The sequence below is a fragment of the Tetrahymena thermophila genome (assembly GCF_000189635.1).
Source record: "Tetrahymena thermophila SB210 genomic scaffold scf_8254697, whole genome shotgun sequence".
Classification (NCBI taxonomy): Eukaryota; Ciliophora; class Oligohymenophorea; order Hymenostomatida; family Tetrahymenidae; genus Tetrahymena; species Tetrahymena thermophila.
In genome coordinates, this window is record NW_002476463.1 from 525,659 (window position 1) to 540,699 (window position 15,041).

At 21.5% G+C, this 15,041-nt stretch overlaps 7 protein-coding genes across 7 annotated transcripts; 4 read left to right on the top strand and 3 right to left on the bottom strand. All coding sequences in view use genetic code 6, as the record gives it.

The window, feature by feature from the left end:
* Positions 1-20: 20 nt before the first annotated feature.
* TTHERM_000086969 (hypothetical protein) lies at positions 21-1,309 on the top strand (the record flags this gene model as incomplete). Its single annotated transcript, XM_012796755.1, has 2 exons — positions 21-1,200; positions 1,293-1,309. 2 exons carry the CDS (start codon positions 21-23, stop codon positions 1,307-1,309), a joined length of 1,197 nt encoding a protein of 398 aa, XP_012652209.1.
* Positions 1,310-2,577: 1,268 nt separating this feature from the next.
* Positions 2,578-3,816, top strand: TTHERM_00086970 (dynamitin protein; the record flags this gene model as incomplete). Its single annotated transcript, XM_001012745.1, has 1 exon — positions 2,578-3,816. The coding sequence occupies one exon, from the start codon at positions 2,578-2,580 to the stop codon at positions 3,814-3,816; it is 1,239 nt and encodes a 412-aa protein (XP_001012745.1).
* A 480-nt stretch (positions 3,817-4,296) lies between these two features.
* TTHERM_00086960 (zinc finger, C3HC4 type (RING finger) protein) lies at positions 4,297-6,212 on the bottom strand (the record flags this gene model as incomplete). Its single annotated transcript, XM_001012744.3, has 3 exons — positions 5,957-6,212; positions 4,990-5,909; positions 4,297-4,785 (listed from the first exon to the last, which is right to left on the bottom strand). Exons 1-3 carry the CDS (start codon positions 6,156-6,158, stop codon positions 4,297-4,299), a joined length of 1,611 nt encoding a protein of 536 aa, XP_001012744.2. The 5' UTR covers positions 6,159-6,212.
* A 1,299-nt stretch (positions 6,213-7,511) lies between these two features.
* Positions 7,512-8,120, top strand: TTHERM_000086929 (hypothetical protein; the record flags this gene model as incomplete). The annotated part of the gene is made up of 1 exon (XM_012796756.1): positions 7,512-8,120. The coding sequence occupies one exon, from the start codon at positions 7,512-7,514 to the stop codon at positions 8,118-8,120; it is 609 nt and encodes a 202-aa protein (XP_012652210.1).
* Positions 8,121-8,972: 852 nt separating this feature from the next.
* On the top strand, positions 8,973-10,418 carry TTHERM_00086930 (TMS membrane protein/tumor differentially protein; the record flags this gene model as incomplete). Its single annotated transcript, XM_001012741.1, has 1 exon — positions 8,973-10,418. One exon carries the CDS (start codon positions 8,973-8,975, stop codon positions 10,416-10,418), a length of 1,446 nt encoding a protein of 481 aa, XP_001012741.1.
* A 467-nt stretch (positions 10,419-10,885) lies between these two features.
* Positions 10,886-12,421, bottom strand: TTHERM_00086920 (hypothetical protein; the record flags this gene model as incomplete). The annotated part of the gene is made up of 1 exon (XM_001012740.3): positions 10,886-12,421. The coding sequence occupies one exon, from the start codon at positions 12,419-12,421 to the stop codon at positions 10,886-10,888; it is 1,536 nt and encodes a 511-aa protein (XP_001012740.1).
* Positions 12,422-13,188: 767 nt separating this feature from the next.
* TTHERM_00086919 (hypothetical protein) lies at positions 13,189-14,307 on the bottom strand (the record flags this gene model as incomplete). The annotated part of the gene is made up of 1 exon (XM_001471224.2): positions 13,189-14,307. One exon carries the CDS (start codon positions 14,305-14,307, stop codon positions 13,189-13,191), a length of 1,119 nt encoding a protein of 372 aa, XP_001471274.1.
* Positions 14,308-15,041: the final 734 nt, after the last annotated feature.

Sequence of the window (15,041 nt, forward strand, 5' to 3'; positions counted from 1 at the left end):
ATTAGTATGTTACCTAAAGGATGGAATCAGCTACATCTTATAATTTTTTCATTTAAAATAAAAATGACTAACACATAAATAAATCTATTTCTAGCCCAATTTAAAATAAAAAAATTTTAAAACATTCATTTTCACAAAATTATAAATAAAAATAAAAAAATAAAAATTAAATTAGTAAAATAGATATTGATAAGTTAAATTATTTAACTCATATTGATGATATCATTCGTATATTTCACTTGAGTTAATTAGGAATATATCACATTAAAATGAAATAGTATTTTAAAGCAGCTGATTATTTTACTTAAATTTTTGAAAATTGCAAAATATTTTATTAAAATATAAGAAGTTAAAGCTTTTTGCAACTTCATAAACTTGCTAAGTAAATTAATTTAAATCATCCTCTTATAGATAGGATATATGATTAATTATTTAATGATGTTTCATACAAAATAAGCTTAGTTTATCTTGATATAAGCAAAAAAAAGTAAAAATCAAATTTAAAGAATAAATTAAAAGCAAAGAGATTTTGTAAAGACATTATATCTAAAGTAATTACTAAAAATGATGACTAATTTGGTTTAATTTATTCATCACTTTCAGATATGAGTATTTCAGAAAAAATTTCTTTAATAAATTATTAAACGATAGCCAAAAGTTAAAATATAATATTGTAATAATTAGAAAATATTTTTCAAACAAATAAATGTTAAAATATAAACTAAAATAATTTTTAAAATGGGAACGTCTCTAAAAAATTTTAAAAAATAGAATAAATTATAGCAATTAATGAAATGAATTTCTTTTTAAACAACTAAACAAATTGTCCTTAAGAAAAAAAAGAAAATATTCTTAATTAAAATTAAATTTAACAATCTAGCATTCTTAAGGACACACTGTATAAGAGTTTGAATCAAGATGATGGTTTATAGAGTAATTTTAAATTTAATTTAAATAAATTTTAAAGAAAGCCCTATTAAAATGATTATAATTGTTCGCTTAATGAATATTAAAGTTAATAAATGAGCTTTAATTAAAACTCATTGAGCAGCATTAACAGCAAAATTTCTTAAAATTTATAAACTATTTGTGATAGTCCTTAAAGTCAGTTGGTTAAAAATTTTGATTTTATTGATTTAGATTAAAATATAAGCTAAACTATTCCTTAATTTAAAGCTTTTGATAAAAACAAATTTTAGAGTAATTTGAAACAATAAACTTAGCATGAAGATAAATCTAAATTATATTATTCTTAATAATAAAATAATTAATACAATAAAAGCATATTTTAGTAACAGACTATTTTTGATAATAATATAAATATAAAGAGTGGGTAAACTAATAAGTAAAAAATTCTTGATAGTAAAAGAAACCTGTTTTACTTCTCTATAAGAAAAGCTCTTTAGCAACTAGTTCTATAATTTGATGAAAAGTAAATTTTTTTGAAAATGGCTGAAATAAAATATTAGTAAAATAATTCAAAAATATAAAAAATCAATCCATCTGATTAATTTTAAAATATTCATTAATATCTAACAGTAAAAAATATTCTAAGTCGAATTTATAAAAAATTTATTATAATAGTTGTCAATGATTTTGAAATTATTTAGTAAAATGATTCTAAATTTTAAGAAATAGTTAAAAATCTAAATAAATTTGGTATAGAATTATGTATTCTAATGTAAAATAAAATGATTTCTATGAATGAATAATATTTGTATTAAGATTTGATAATTGATAACAAAATGACAGTTAGTTTCTTTTTTAGTTAGCTTAGCTTACAAGTATATCTTGAAAGCTCTAGATGCTCTAAATTTCATAACCATATTCCATAATTTTTAGAAAATTTTTGAAAATTTATGTTAGTAATTGTTTATGATTATTTACCTTAAAGAAATATTTTTATTTTTTAAATTTACCAAATATCTTCATTATATCTTAAGAGTTTTTTATTTTTTAATCTTAAATACCTCTTATGTTTAGCACTAAAAAGTAGGTTTACTTTTTAATGAAATTTTTTGATTTTATATTTTTATAAATTTATTTTAATAAGGAAAAATGGAAAATAATTTTTTCGTTAAAAATGATCCTCATTAAAAAACCCTCTTAGCATAAAACACTCTTATTAAACAAGTGTTTTGGAAAAAAATTATTATAAAAAACTTTGAGTTAAATTTGATTTGTTTAATAATAACTATTAATATTAATTTAAAATTGTAATCAATATGTTTTTAATATTTGTTACTATTTTATAATAATTAAATTTATTTTTATGACATAAATTCGTTTTTTTATAATATTTTTCTAACATAGATTGGTCTTTAAAATATTAAATATAAATAATCTTGAGTTTTATAATCAATTTTTTTAAATAGAATAATTTTTATCAAAGTGTTAATTTTAAAAATTAAGAGTTTTTGTTTAGAAAAAATTACAAACTATATCTTTATGCATTAAAAGGCATACAAATAAGAAGAAATTTAAATAAAAATTTTTATTTATTGAATAAAAATATAATTTTTAATTAGTTTTTAGCTAAAAGGAATATTAGATAATCAAATAAATAAAGAAAGTAAAATGGCTTTTGTAGCAGTAAGAAACGGTGATTTTATAGAAATAGCAGGAGTGGATGAGAAGTCTGATTCAATGTAAGAATCATCTGTAAGAAAGCCCGAAATAGATAGTTAAGATTAAAATAAACCTGTTGATTACTCATACGCAAATGCTAGCAAAGCTTATTAGCTTTTGAGTGAAAAAAATAATGTTCTTTCTGTATATTCTTCAAATCCTAATCCAAGAGGTAGCTCTGTTTAATACGAAACTCCTAAAGAAAGGTTAAATAGGTTGCAAGCTGAATTTATTGAATTTAAATAGGAGATGGAGTTTATTGTTGAAAAAGAGAAATCTATTTAAATTAATAAAGATGATACTAATAGCGTGATTTTAAGTTAAATTGAAAGAATTTAAAGCGAAATGCAAAGTCTTATCAGTAGTGATGAGGTTCGTCGTGTATTAGAAAATAATTTAGATATTTCTGAAAAGAGCGATTTTTCAATTGAAAATACTTTAGGTCTACTTAAAAAAGATTTGTAAAACGATCTTACCTAAAATATAATCAAAAGAGTAAAAGCTTTAAACTAAAAAGGCTTAGAAGAAGATATAACCAATGAAAAATCTTCTAAATAGCCTGCTAAAATCGAAATTTTTATTGATCCTTAATAAGAAAAAATTTATGCTGACTCTAAATTTATAGAAATTGAGAAGCGTGTCGCCAATATTGAAAAAGCTCTTGGAACTGACAAATTAAAGAGACAAGAATTTGATTTAGGTACTTCTTCTACAAACCAATCATCCACGTTTTCACTTCTTGGAAGAGTAGAATCCTTGAGTTAAAGTGTAAACATTTTAAGTTAGGAAAAATCTGATATTATATTGAAGAGAGTTATTGATCTTGAGTCCTAAATAGAAAAGATTAATTCAAAGAGACCTGCATTAGCTTAGTAAAACTAAATTTAAGCTTAAGATTTAAAAAGAATTGAGTATTTACATGACAGATTCTAAGCTATCTCAGGCGTAGCTGATGAATTACCTTATATAGTAGATAGAATGGAATCTCTCAAAGTTTTGCATGAAGAATCTGCAGGATTAATGAATCACATCCACACTCTTACTTCCCTCCATGAAAAAATAGTAAAAGGAATTACTAATAATGAATAGCTATTAAATACAGTAAACAGTAACTTTACTTCTAATCTTGAAAAAATATTAAACAATATTAAGCTTATTGAAGAACGTATTCAAGCACTTTAAAAGTGATTTTCAACATTTATAATTTTATAATATCAATATATGCAGCAACTATTTGTATTTTTAATTTCTTGAGAAAGTTATATAGTAAGTAAATAAATAAGTATACATCATCTATGTATTTTTATGAAGATAAATTAAAATAATTAATCATTTTCAAAAAAATAAAATATTAATTTATTTAATTTTATAATTTAGACAATTTAAGTATATACAGTAATTCTCTGATATTGATTTATTTTATTTTGATTATTTATTATTTTTATATATTTATAACTAAAAATTATAAAATTTAAAAAACTATTAAAATAAATCATAAATGTTTATTTAAAATATGAAAACATATATATAAAAAAATATTATTTGTGAGTATTTATTTTTAAATACATAAAACCATTATTTTAACTTGTAAACCAGAATATCAATAACGAATTTTTTAATTAAAAAAATTCATTTATTTTGATAAATGCTAGATTCTTATTTTTTTATTCATAATAATAGATTTTCCTCTATACCATTAAAAAAATCTTTTCTGTCTTGAGAGTTTCCAAAAATTTCTTTAAAATAGCTATCATCATATTTTGGATTAAAAATATTATAGTAATTATCATTATTGTTGGTATTAATAACATTATTCATTAAATTTAGTTCTTAAAGAGAGACATCAAAATTATCTGCTTAATTTCTTTAATGGTTTTCAGTATCATTTTTTTATTCTTCTTCATCATTTCTAACTATTGAATTTAAAATTTCTTAACTATAAATTTATGATGCAATCTAAATGGACATATTCTATTAAGAAACTTATTAAAGGCCATAGTAATCTGCGCCTCGGCAAAGTGATCTAAAATGTATAGAGCGGTCAAAACTATAATTTTAAGAGATATTTTAAATGTCTTCATTTAATTCTATTCTAGGAAAATAACATTTTCTATCACTTTTTTGATTTGTTTGCTAAAAAAAGAATGAATCTGTAACCTTTTTTATATTTTTAATCAGATATTTAATGCAACTTCAAATATAATTTTCTTAAAGTAAGAACCATTCAAAACTAAAAAAGGAAAATGAACAAATTAATAAAATAAATAGTAATAATTAATTATTTAAAAAGAATTAAATTTTCATGGAAAGTTTAAAATTTTTAATTATAAATTAAAACTATAATGCTAAATGAAATCATACACTCTTATTTCCATCTGCTATCATGTTCAGTGTCTTCTCGAAACTTTCAAAATCATCTGGATAAATTTCTGAAACCTGCTCTTCTTCATCATTTTATTCATCTTCTATATTTTTATTTTAGTAGAAATCCTCTATTTATTCTAATAGCTGCTTCTTATCTACCTCACTTTCTGCTTGTAATTAAGATTTGAGTTTCTAAATTAGAGACTCCATTTTCTCCATGGAATTATTTTTTCGTTCAATGATTCTATCTTTTTTCTTAAGGTCTCTTACAGAATTCTTAAATAGATTCTCATAACATTTAGCCTTAGTATGGTAGGAAAAAACTTTTCTGTAGAATTGGTTATTACAGATTTTGCATAATAGTTTTTTATAAGGGCAGACTTTTTCATGCTCTGTAATTCTCTATATTTGATATTCGGTTTTACAATCGGGACATTTTTATTTGTTTTCTGAGCAAAAATCTTCATGTAAAACCATATCCTTAAAACAAATTTATTTTGAGCAATATTTACAAGGCTCTTTTCTATATTCACAAATTTTGATGTGCTCGGTTTTTGTTAGTAAAGTAACTTTTTCTTCGCATTAATCATTTGGGCAGTTTCTAAGTTAATACATACAAACCTTTAGATGTCCAATTCTTTCATCATATTTAATGATTGTGTTACAGCCTTTATTGTGACAAGTTACTTAGATCGTGCTAAGCATTTTCTTAAAAATTTTAGGACATGTAACATATTTAGCTTAACTATGATTGTCTCCATGAAATCTTACAGAAAAGCGATTGTCTCTTTCTCTTGAATAAAGAAATCTCTCCTAGCCTTGATCTCTGCAGCATGGGCACTACTTTTCACCTTGATGACTTACCCATTATTATATGCATTAAGCACAAAAATTTGCTTCACAGTTGATGCATGTCTCTTTATTTATTATTAATATGAGTAATAAATTTTAATCGAATAATTACTTGGATCTTCAATAATGTTTATGCAAATAGGACACTTCAAATCATCCAAGAAATTTTTTAGTTCTTCCTGGTTTATGATGTCATCAATTTCAATAGAAGGTAGCTAATATTCTGGATTATTCTTCTGTTCTCTTCTATGAAGAGTTGTTCTCCTGCTATAATAATCCTAAAAATAAATTGATTCTTGTATAATATCAAGCATGTTTTTTATTAATTTCTTTAATTTAGTGATAGAATTGATTATATAAAGTATTTTTTGATGATCTCATTATCAGACAATAATCAAAAAATAATACATTTCATATAGTAGTAATTTAAATAACAAAGTTTAATATGCAGCTTTAAATAATGATAAGCTAATTTGCACAAAAAACTCTTGCTCATCAAAAAACTAATCTATTTATTGAATTTGTGTGCATCCATCCATAAAAAATCATCTTTTGAATTTATAACTTTGTTATAAAAAACTAAAACTTCACAAGAAAAAATTTAAAAAATAATATAGCTCCACTTTGTTTGAAAAATATAAAAATAATTTTATTATTTTAAATAAATTATTTTATTTATTAATATGAAAAGAAAAAATAATAAGCCATTTTAGATTATAATTTTTTACTAATATTTTAAATTATTTTTAGATATTTTATTTTTTTATTAAATAATTAAATAAGCATGTATAAAAAATAAAAAGATAAATTAAATAATATTTTAAAGAACAATAATTATGTTTTATTTATTTATTTATTAATTTTATCCATTTGTTTAATAATTAATTAAAGGAAATAAAATAATTTTTGTTAATTCTAAAATTTTTAAATAAAATATTTCTTTAATTAATTGATATTATTTTTTTGAATGCTATGAAAAAAAAATTAAATAATTTTATTAATTGGGTTTTTAGTAGAAGTTAAAATAAAATAATGAAACAAATATATCTAAATATTGCTATAATAATTATTTAATTGTTTTTTAGATGTTTTTATAGTGAGGGATTTGCTAGCTATCTATCTAATAATCTTTGATTGTAGTTAAATAAAGCAAATATTTAAAAGTAAATAATAAAAATAATCCATTTTCAATTATAACTTTTTATTAATATTTTTAAAAATTATTTTTAGACATTTTACTATTTGATTAAAGTATTTAAAAAATAATCTTTAACAAATATAAAAATAAATAAATAAAATAATATTTAAAAGATGAATAATTATGCTTTATTTATAAATATTATCTATTTTTTTGTTTAATAACTTTGAAAGTAAATGAAATAAAATAATTTTTGTAAATTCTAAAATTTTTAATTAAATATTTGTGAAATAGATTTTTTATTTTGGTTGTTTTGAAAAAAATTAAATAATTTTATTCATTGAATTTTTAGTAGAAGTTAATATAAAAAAATATAACAAATATAGTGAAATATAGCTATAATAATTAATTAATTACTAAATTGTATTTAGATATTTTTATAATGAGTAGCTAGCTAATAAATAATCTTTGATTGTAGTTAAAAAAAATCAAATATTTAAAAATAAATAAAAAATATATTAAATAATTTATGTTTTAAAGTCAAATTAAAAATAATATCTAATTTTTGTTTGAAGATATTTCAAAAAATATCAAAACAAACATCAAAATAAAAACAATCAAAAATTTTAATAATAAATAAATACAAACCAAAAATTCATATTTCTTTTAATACACTAAGAAATAATAAAGCAAAATTTGCAAAATAAAACAAGAAATAGTAAATAAGTAAGTAAGTAAATAAGTAAAATGTCAGGTGAAGTTCTTAAGCTCCAACAAGAATTAGAAAATGAAGTTAAGGATATGCAAAATCTCTAAAAAGAATTGTAAAAACTTAATGAAGGCAGATAAAAGCTCATTGAACAACAAAATGAATCTGAATTAGTTTAAAAGGAAATAGATTTATTAGAAGAAGAAGCTGTTATTTATAAGCTCTCAGGTCCTATTTTAATTAGATAAACTTTAACTGAAACTAAGAGTACCATCAAAACTCGTATTGAATATATTAGAAAGGAAGCTATTAAGGGAGAGCTCCTTTTAAAGGATAACGAAACCAAGTAGCTTGACAAGAAAAACAAAATAGTCAAATTACAAGAAAACTATTACAAAGCTGTTATGGGTCCTCAATATGCTCAAATGATGGCTGCTCAACAAGCCCAAGCTGCTCAACAACAACCCTAATGAGCAAGAAATACAATAAAGCTATTTGTTTTTTGAGATGAGTATAATTAAAAATATAATTTAAACCAACACAATCATAAAAGTTCATATTATAGCAATTTTAATAATTTTCACTAATTAATATGACATAAATCTAGATTTATTTATGAAAATTTAGCTAGTCTATTTATAAGTAGTATTGTTTTATCTTCGTCACCTATACATTATACTTGTTTCATTATTTTTGCTATAATTTTGAGCAGTTTATTATATTCTATAAAATATATATGTGATTGATTCTTCTTATTCAAACTTTGGTAGCTCTTATTTATTAAAATGATAAGTATAAAATAGTTATTTTAAATATTAATATTAATCCTAAAAAAGTAAAGATAAATACTATTTTAATTTCTAAAAGCAATTTAAAAAAATACATTTTTATTGAATAATAATTTTATAATAATCATTATTTTAATATTTAGTCATTTTAAAGTCTTCTTAATTTCTTCATTTTTATAAATAAATAAATAAATTAAAAAAGATTTTATTAATTATTTTTAGCAATACAAAAATAAATTATTTTTAAAAGAATTTTGTTTATTTTCAAAACAATTTTAAAGTGTTATTTTCAAAGAATTTGTCAATAAATAGAATATTGATATATCTTATTATATGAATTTAATAAAATTTCCTATTGTCTAATTCATAATATCATATTAAAGATTCTTCACTTATTTACTATCAAATGGTAATTTAAAATTGAAGTCAAACTTTGATTTTAAACAAATTAAATTAAATATAATACTTCAAAAAGTAATTAAACAAAATAAGTATGTGCTGCTTTGATTTGTGCATAAGAGGAGCTTGCTGCTGCTGTTAGGCATTTTGCAATGATATTTGCAGATCTTTAAAGAGAGTTTTCACTCTTTCTATTAGATAGTAGATGAGACTGGCTTACATTTCTCTCTTTTTTGTTTTCACTCTTTTAACATTATTTTCAATGTATTAAATTCCTGGATGGCTTGGTGTTTGGAGTAAATTTATTCATTGTCCTTCAGAATCATCTCATCCAAAAGACAACATGGCTTGCTTGGGTATTAGTGCTTTGTACAGAATGAGTTTTAGTTTAGTTATTTTATTTTCTATCTTAGTTCTATTTTGTTTGCTAAGGAATGAAGCTAGCAAATTTGTAAACGAAAATTTCTGGTTCTAAAAGATTATTGGATTGATTGCTCTTTTTATTTTGTAGATGTGGATTCCTAATGATACATACATCATTTATGGTAGTGTTTCAAAATTATTTGGAGTTATCTTTGCTCTGTTTCAGTCTATTATGTGTATTGATTTATTCTACTCTTGGAGCGAAGTTTGGGTAAAGCAATACGAATAAGGAGTTGGTATTTATGAGTATTTACTATATATTTTTTCCTTTGGATGCTATGCATCAACTTTTTATTTAATTTACAACAATTACCAGCTTTATCCTTGCTCAGGTACCTAAAATTTAATTAATATACTTATTGTTGTTGCTATTTCTATCTTAAATCTTAGTCCGATCAATGCAAAACCCAGCATACTCACCTGTGGAGCAGTTTGTCTTTTTATTACATATTTGAATTGGTCTGCTATGACTAACATCTAATAAACTGAATGCAACTATTATGCTAACAAACAAGAAGCTTTTATACAAATTGAAGGTTTTATAGGCGTATTTTTAATTATACTTTCTCTTGGATATATTACATTTGGCACAGCTGATGAAAGCAGTCGCTATAGTTAAATTCCATCAGGTGACAATTTGATGGCTTCCCTAAGGAAAAGTGAATTGGAAGAAAAAGATAGTGATGATGATGACTTTTTAATTGAAGCAGGATATTCCGATGTAGTTGATTTAGAGTAAGATGCAATAGATCTGACAAAAATAGAAAAGAGAAACTCTCAAAAGAAAGATGATAGTAATAAAAGTGCAGAATCTACAGCTTAAGCAGTAAGAAAAGAACTAAAAAGATTAAGAGAAATGCGCCAATTAAGAAGAATGAAAGACTATAAAACAAACACTTATATTTATTTCCATGCTATTATGATCTTGAGCTCATTCTATATTGTAATGCTGTTAACTAACTATGGTGCTATTCAAATTGATGAAAAAATAGACTGGACAACATATAAGACCAGCAATAGCTCTATGAATATAAAATTTGGAATTTCTTATTTCACAACTTTTATCTACATTTGGACCATAGTAGCACCTCTTATTTTCCCTGATAGATAATTTTGATCGATTTTAAATCAAATAAATATTATGAATTGTAAACAATTAAAATAATTTCAATTTTAACAATCTCATCAAGTAAAAATTAACAAATAAAATTTTTTTTTTTTTTGTTTTATGCAAAATTAATTTGTATGTTTTGTGATTTACAATAATAAAATATAGCCTTTATATAATTATATAAACAAAAAAACATCTCTCAATAAATCAAAATATAAATATTTTAAATATTTTTATTTAAAAAAGTTCTTAGTTAAATTAATATTTTTATGTAAATCAATCCTTATTAATTACCATCAACTCAAAAATAAAAATTTCCTATTATGTTAAATTTTTTAAAAACCAGTTTCAATTAAAAATAATGTTAATGATAGAAGATTTTTAAGTAAATAAAATGATTTAAACTTTTATTATTTATTTTATTTTTATTTAATTAAATTAATTTATAAAAATTTAAATGACTTTTAAATATTTCACACAAATACAAATGAATGAGTATTTAGTAAGAATTTAAACTCGTCATTGTAGAGAAATTCGCTATTAGAATTATCTTCAAGGACTACCTTTTAGATAGGTAAATAGAGATACATCTGACTAATTATCAAATGATGAATGATAATAGCAGTTCTGTCTCTTATTTGACATTTGTTGCCCTTAGAATCAATTAAGTAATATGAATCAGCATTTATGTCAAATTATTAGAAATTGAGGGTGTTTTTCGATATTGGGAAGAATAAAATTTCTTTTTTATTTCTCCAGCATTTAGGAACATGCTAACTCAAGTTATTTAGCATCTAAACGTTATTTTCAAAAACTTTCTGTAGAAGAGGAATATTCACTTCAATATGAACAACACTGCATAGATAATTTTAAATTCTGATAGAATGCTGGTTATTTAAGTGTATGTCACTCAGAATAAATGTATTTGATGTTTCTTCCTTTAATTCTCTTATTCCAGCTTCTTTGATATCTATTTCATGAGGAGATGAAGATCCACCCATATCACTGCATATATCTTTTGAGTCCTTCACCAATAATAAACCTTATTCTCCGTTTTCACTAGTTGCTAAAATGAGAACTCCTCCTCCTCTTCTGTTATTTTTTGGCTCTTAAATTTTTGAAATCAAAGTTTTGTTTGTGATGGTATAATTTTAGAGGATATCTTAAAATGGTTTTTAAATGTTACTTCTCTACAATAACTATATTTAATCGCTGTTTTATTAGACTTACTCATCACTTTGATTTTTAATTTAATTGTTAACTACTTAACTAAAATGAATTCTATCAGGATCTATAGCTAATTATATCTGTTTCTAATACTAAATTGAACTTGATATATCTAAAAAAGCCTAGTCTATCTAAAATGTTTTAGTTCCTTATAGAAACGTTAATCTGCTTCCATTAGGTAGATAGTAATTTTTTAAGGATATCTATAGAGAAGGAGCAGATATGGTTTATTCTTTTATATTAACAATGTTTTAATTTAATACTTATTTTATTACATTAACACATCTTAGCTATATATTCACCTATTCTCCTCTAGTAGTAATTCCGGTGAAATTGAAATCTTGGTTGTTTTAAATATTTAGCTTAACAAGGTCGTCAATAAAGAATCTTCTAATAGCTTTTGTTTCTCTCCAAGAATGTGGACTGTTAGCATCTTTTAGTAGACGTAAATTATCTTTGAAGATACTCTATCTAATATCCTTTTATAAGCTATTTAAAAATATGTTATAACAGATATATTATTTTGTTTGCACATAAGTAGTCAGATGCTTTTTTTCTAACTAAAATAAATTGCAAGATTCCTCTTAGAGCTCTCTCAATGCTCCTAACTCTACTGCCTCTGAACTATTTATTCCTCCACCGCAGTCACTATAAACAAAACCAGATTTTCTCATTGAACCAAACAAAATTACTGCTAATCCCATTCTCCCATCCTTTTTTGATTTATAAATTTCCCAAAGCAAAACGCCTGATCCATTAATTTCTTTCTTCCTTTGATCCATTTCTAATGAAAACTATTAAGTACGATCAAAAATTATATCTATATTTTAATTAACAAAATCTTCCAAATATTTCTGATATCTTTCGAAGAAATCGGATTTTTAATTGATAAGAACAGAGACTCAAAAACATTGAAGATAAAATAAATAATTCTGAAGAAAGTATTTTTTTATTATTTTAAGTTACCTCAAAGTAACCAAAAACAACCTTTTTATTATTTAATTAACAAAAAGTATTAAATTATTTTTAAATCAAAAAAAATATTTAAATGCTAATAGAATTTAATTTATTTTATCATAATATTAACATGAAATTTTAAAAATATTATAAAATATAAACTAAAACTTCTTGAGATGATTTCATTTAATGTTTATTAATAAATAGAAGATATTAACTACTTCTTTATTTTATAAAACAAAATAATTATATTAAAAAATGAGCAATTAATTTATTTCAGCATTAGATGACTCTAAATATTTTTAATTACTCAAATATGAAAATTATTAATTTATTTTTTTTAACTAAAAAAGTTAATGAATAAAATCTAAATAAAAAATATATTTTTGTGATTGTTAACAAATTTAAAAAAATGAAAAATAAAACTCACCAATATATTTAATAAAAATTATTCTAGTTGTATTAAAAAAAAAAATATTGATAAATTAAATGAATAAAAGATAACTAATTTACAATAATAAAAATACATAGAGTCAAAGTTTAATTTACATAACAATTTTTATTAAAAATATAAATGGTTATTAATATCTTTTCACCAAAAGTGACATAAAATTAGTATATCTTAAATACTAATTAAATGTATTACAACTTCTTAAAATTTATATGGAGAGATTTTGTATATATCAGATAATTTATAGTATGTCTCTTAATAGTTAATTTTTTAAATAAATTATTCTACTTCTTTATATTCATCTAATGAATGTAAGCACAAAACATAAAATAAAATGATTTCTTCCAAATAATCCATCAATATGTAATATTATTAATAGTCATCTATTTACTAGTATTCATAAATCAACTAAAGCTATATGTTTACTAATTATTATTTTATATTCCCCTAATCCCAAAGAATTCTTGATAAAAATTGATTAAATATTGTTTATTTTACATTTTTTTAATTGAAAATAATTTGCTCGTCCATAATCTTATTTATCTAATCTTGAATTAAACTTTTTGAAATAGCTTACTCTTTTATAAATTAATCAGATATCTCAAGACTTTAAAAACATTTTATAAACAACTCGCAAACTTTTTAAAATGTTTAACTCTTTTTTACAAAGTTTAATTTTTTTAACTCTTAAACTCTTTAAATACTTACCGGATTTTATTATTCCATTAATTACACTTCATTGCTAAATTCTAAAAACTATTCATACTGACAATATTTTAGTATAAAAAATAGCATCAGTGTAAAAGTATCTTCTTATAACAATTTTTTTTCATCGTTGATTCTTTTCGTATAAGAATCTATTAGTGTTTACAGGTTTAAGAATAATTCTGATGGATCTTCTTATTATTCTAAACTCATATCAGACATAAGCCAATTATAGTAAAGCTCTCTAAACATTTTTTATCTGCTGTAAGAATAATTAGCTAGGATATAATTTTCGAATTCCTATTTTTTGTATTAATCACATAACAATATACATGTATTGTTGTTATAAATATCATTTATTAATTTAGCGACTTGGTCTTTTTCTTTTATACTTTTGCCATTACTTTTCTTTTTATCTAATCTATTTGCTTTTATCTTTTTGGAGGGATTTAGATTATTAGGGCAATTTTATTGAATCATTTGTCTTTATTATTTATTTTTTAAATATTTATTAATTTTTTATTAATTATAAAAATATATCTTAATCTTTCGCATTAATTAAGCAGGAAAATATTATACTGTTTTCTCCAATTAGATGGAAAAAATTGTTATAGACTTACTTTTACTAGATTAAGCTCTATAAAAATTTCAGCAAATTAAAAATACTTTTTTATTTAATTAATTATCCTCGATTATAGTTTAATTAGCTCTACAATTTTCTGAAAAAAAGCTCATAAATTATTTCTTCTATAAAAATGAAAACAATTGTTTTGTTTATAACAAATTATAAAAGATTTTTTATCTGTTATTGTCAGTATTTTTTGAAAATTTTATAAACAACTTTCTAATTACTGAAAAAAAGCTCATAAATTATTTGTTCTATAAAAATGAAAACAATTATTTTGTTTATTACAATTTATAAAAGATTTTTTTTTTGTTATTGCCAGTATTTTTAGAAAATTTTATAAACAACTTTCTAAAATGTTAATTATTCTAATAAAAGTATAAAAGAAAAAAATTAAAAAAAAAAATAATTATAAATTCAATAATATTTTATTTTCAAAAATAAATTTTAATTTTAAGATTTAAATAAAAATATAGACAAAAATAAATAAATATTACCAAAAGAAAATATTCTTAAATTATAAATTTATTTTTAAATATATTTCTATTTTAAATAAATTTTCTTCCTAAAAGTTTATTTCATGTTTGAATAAAACATAGATCATAATTGAAAAAAGAAAAGTGTATAAAACTCCTATTATTTCAGCTAGAACAATAAATAATAT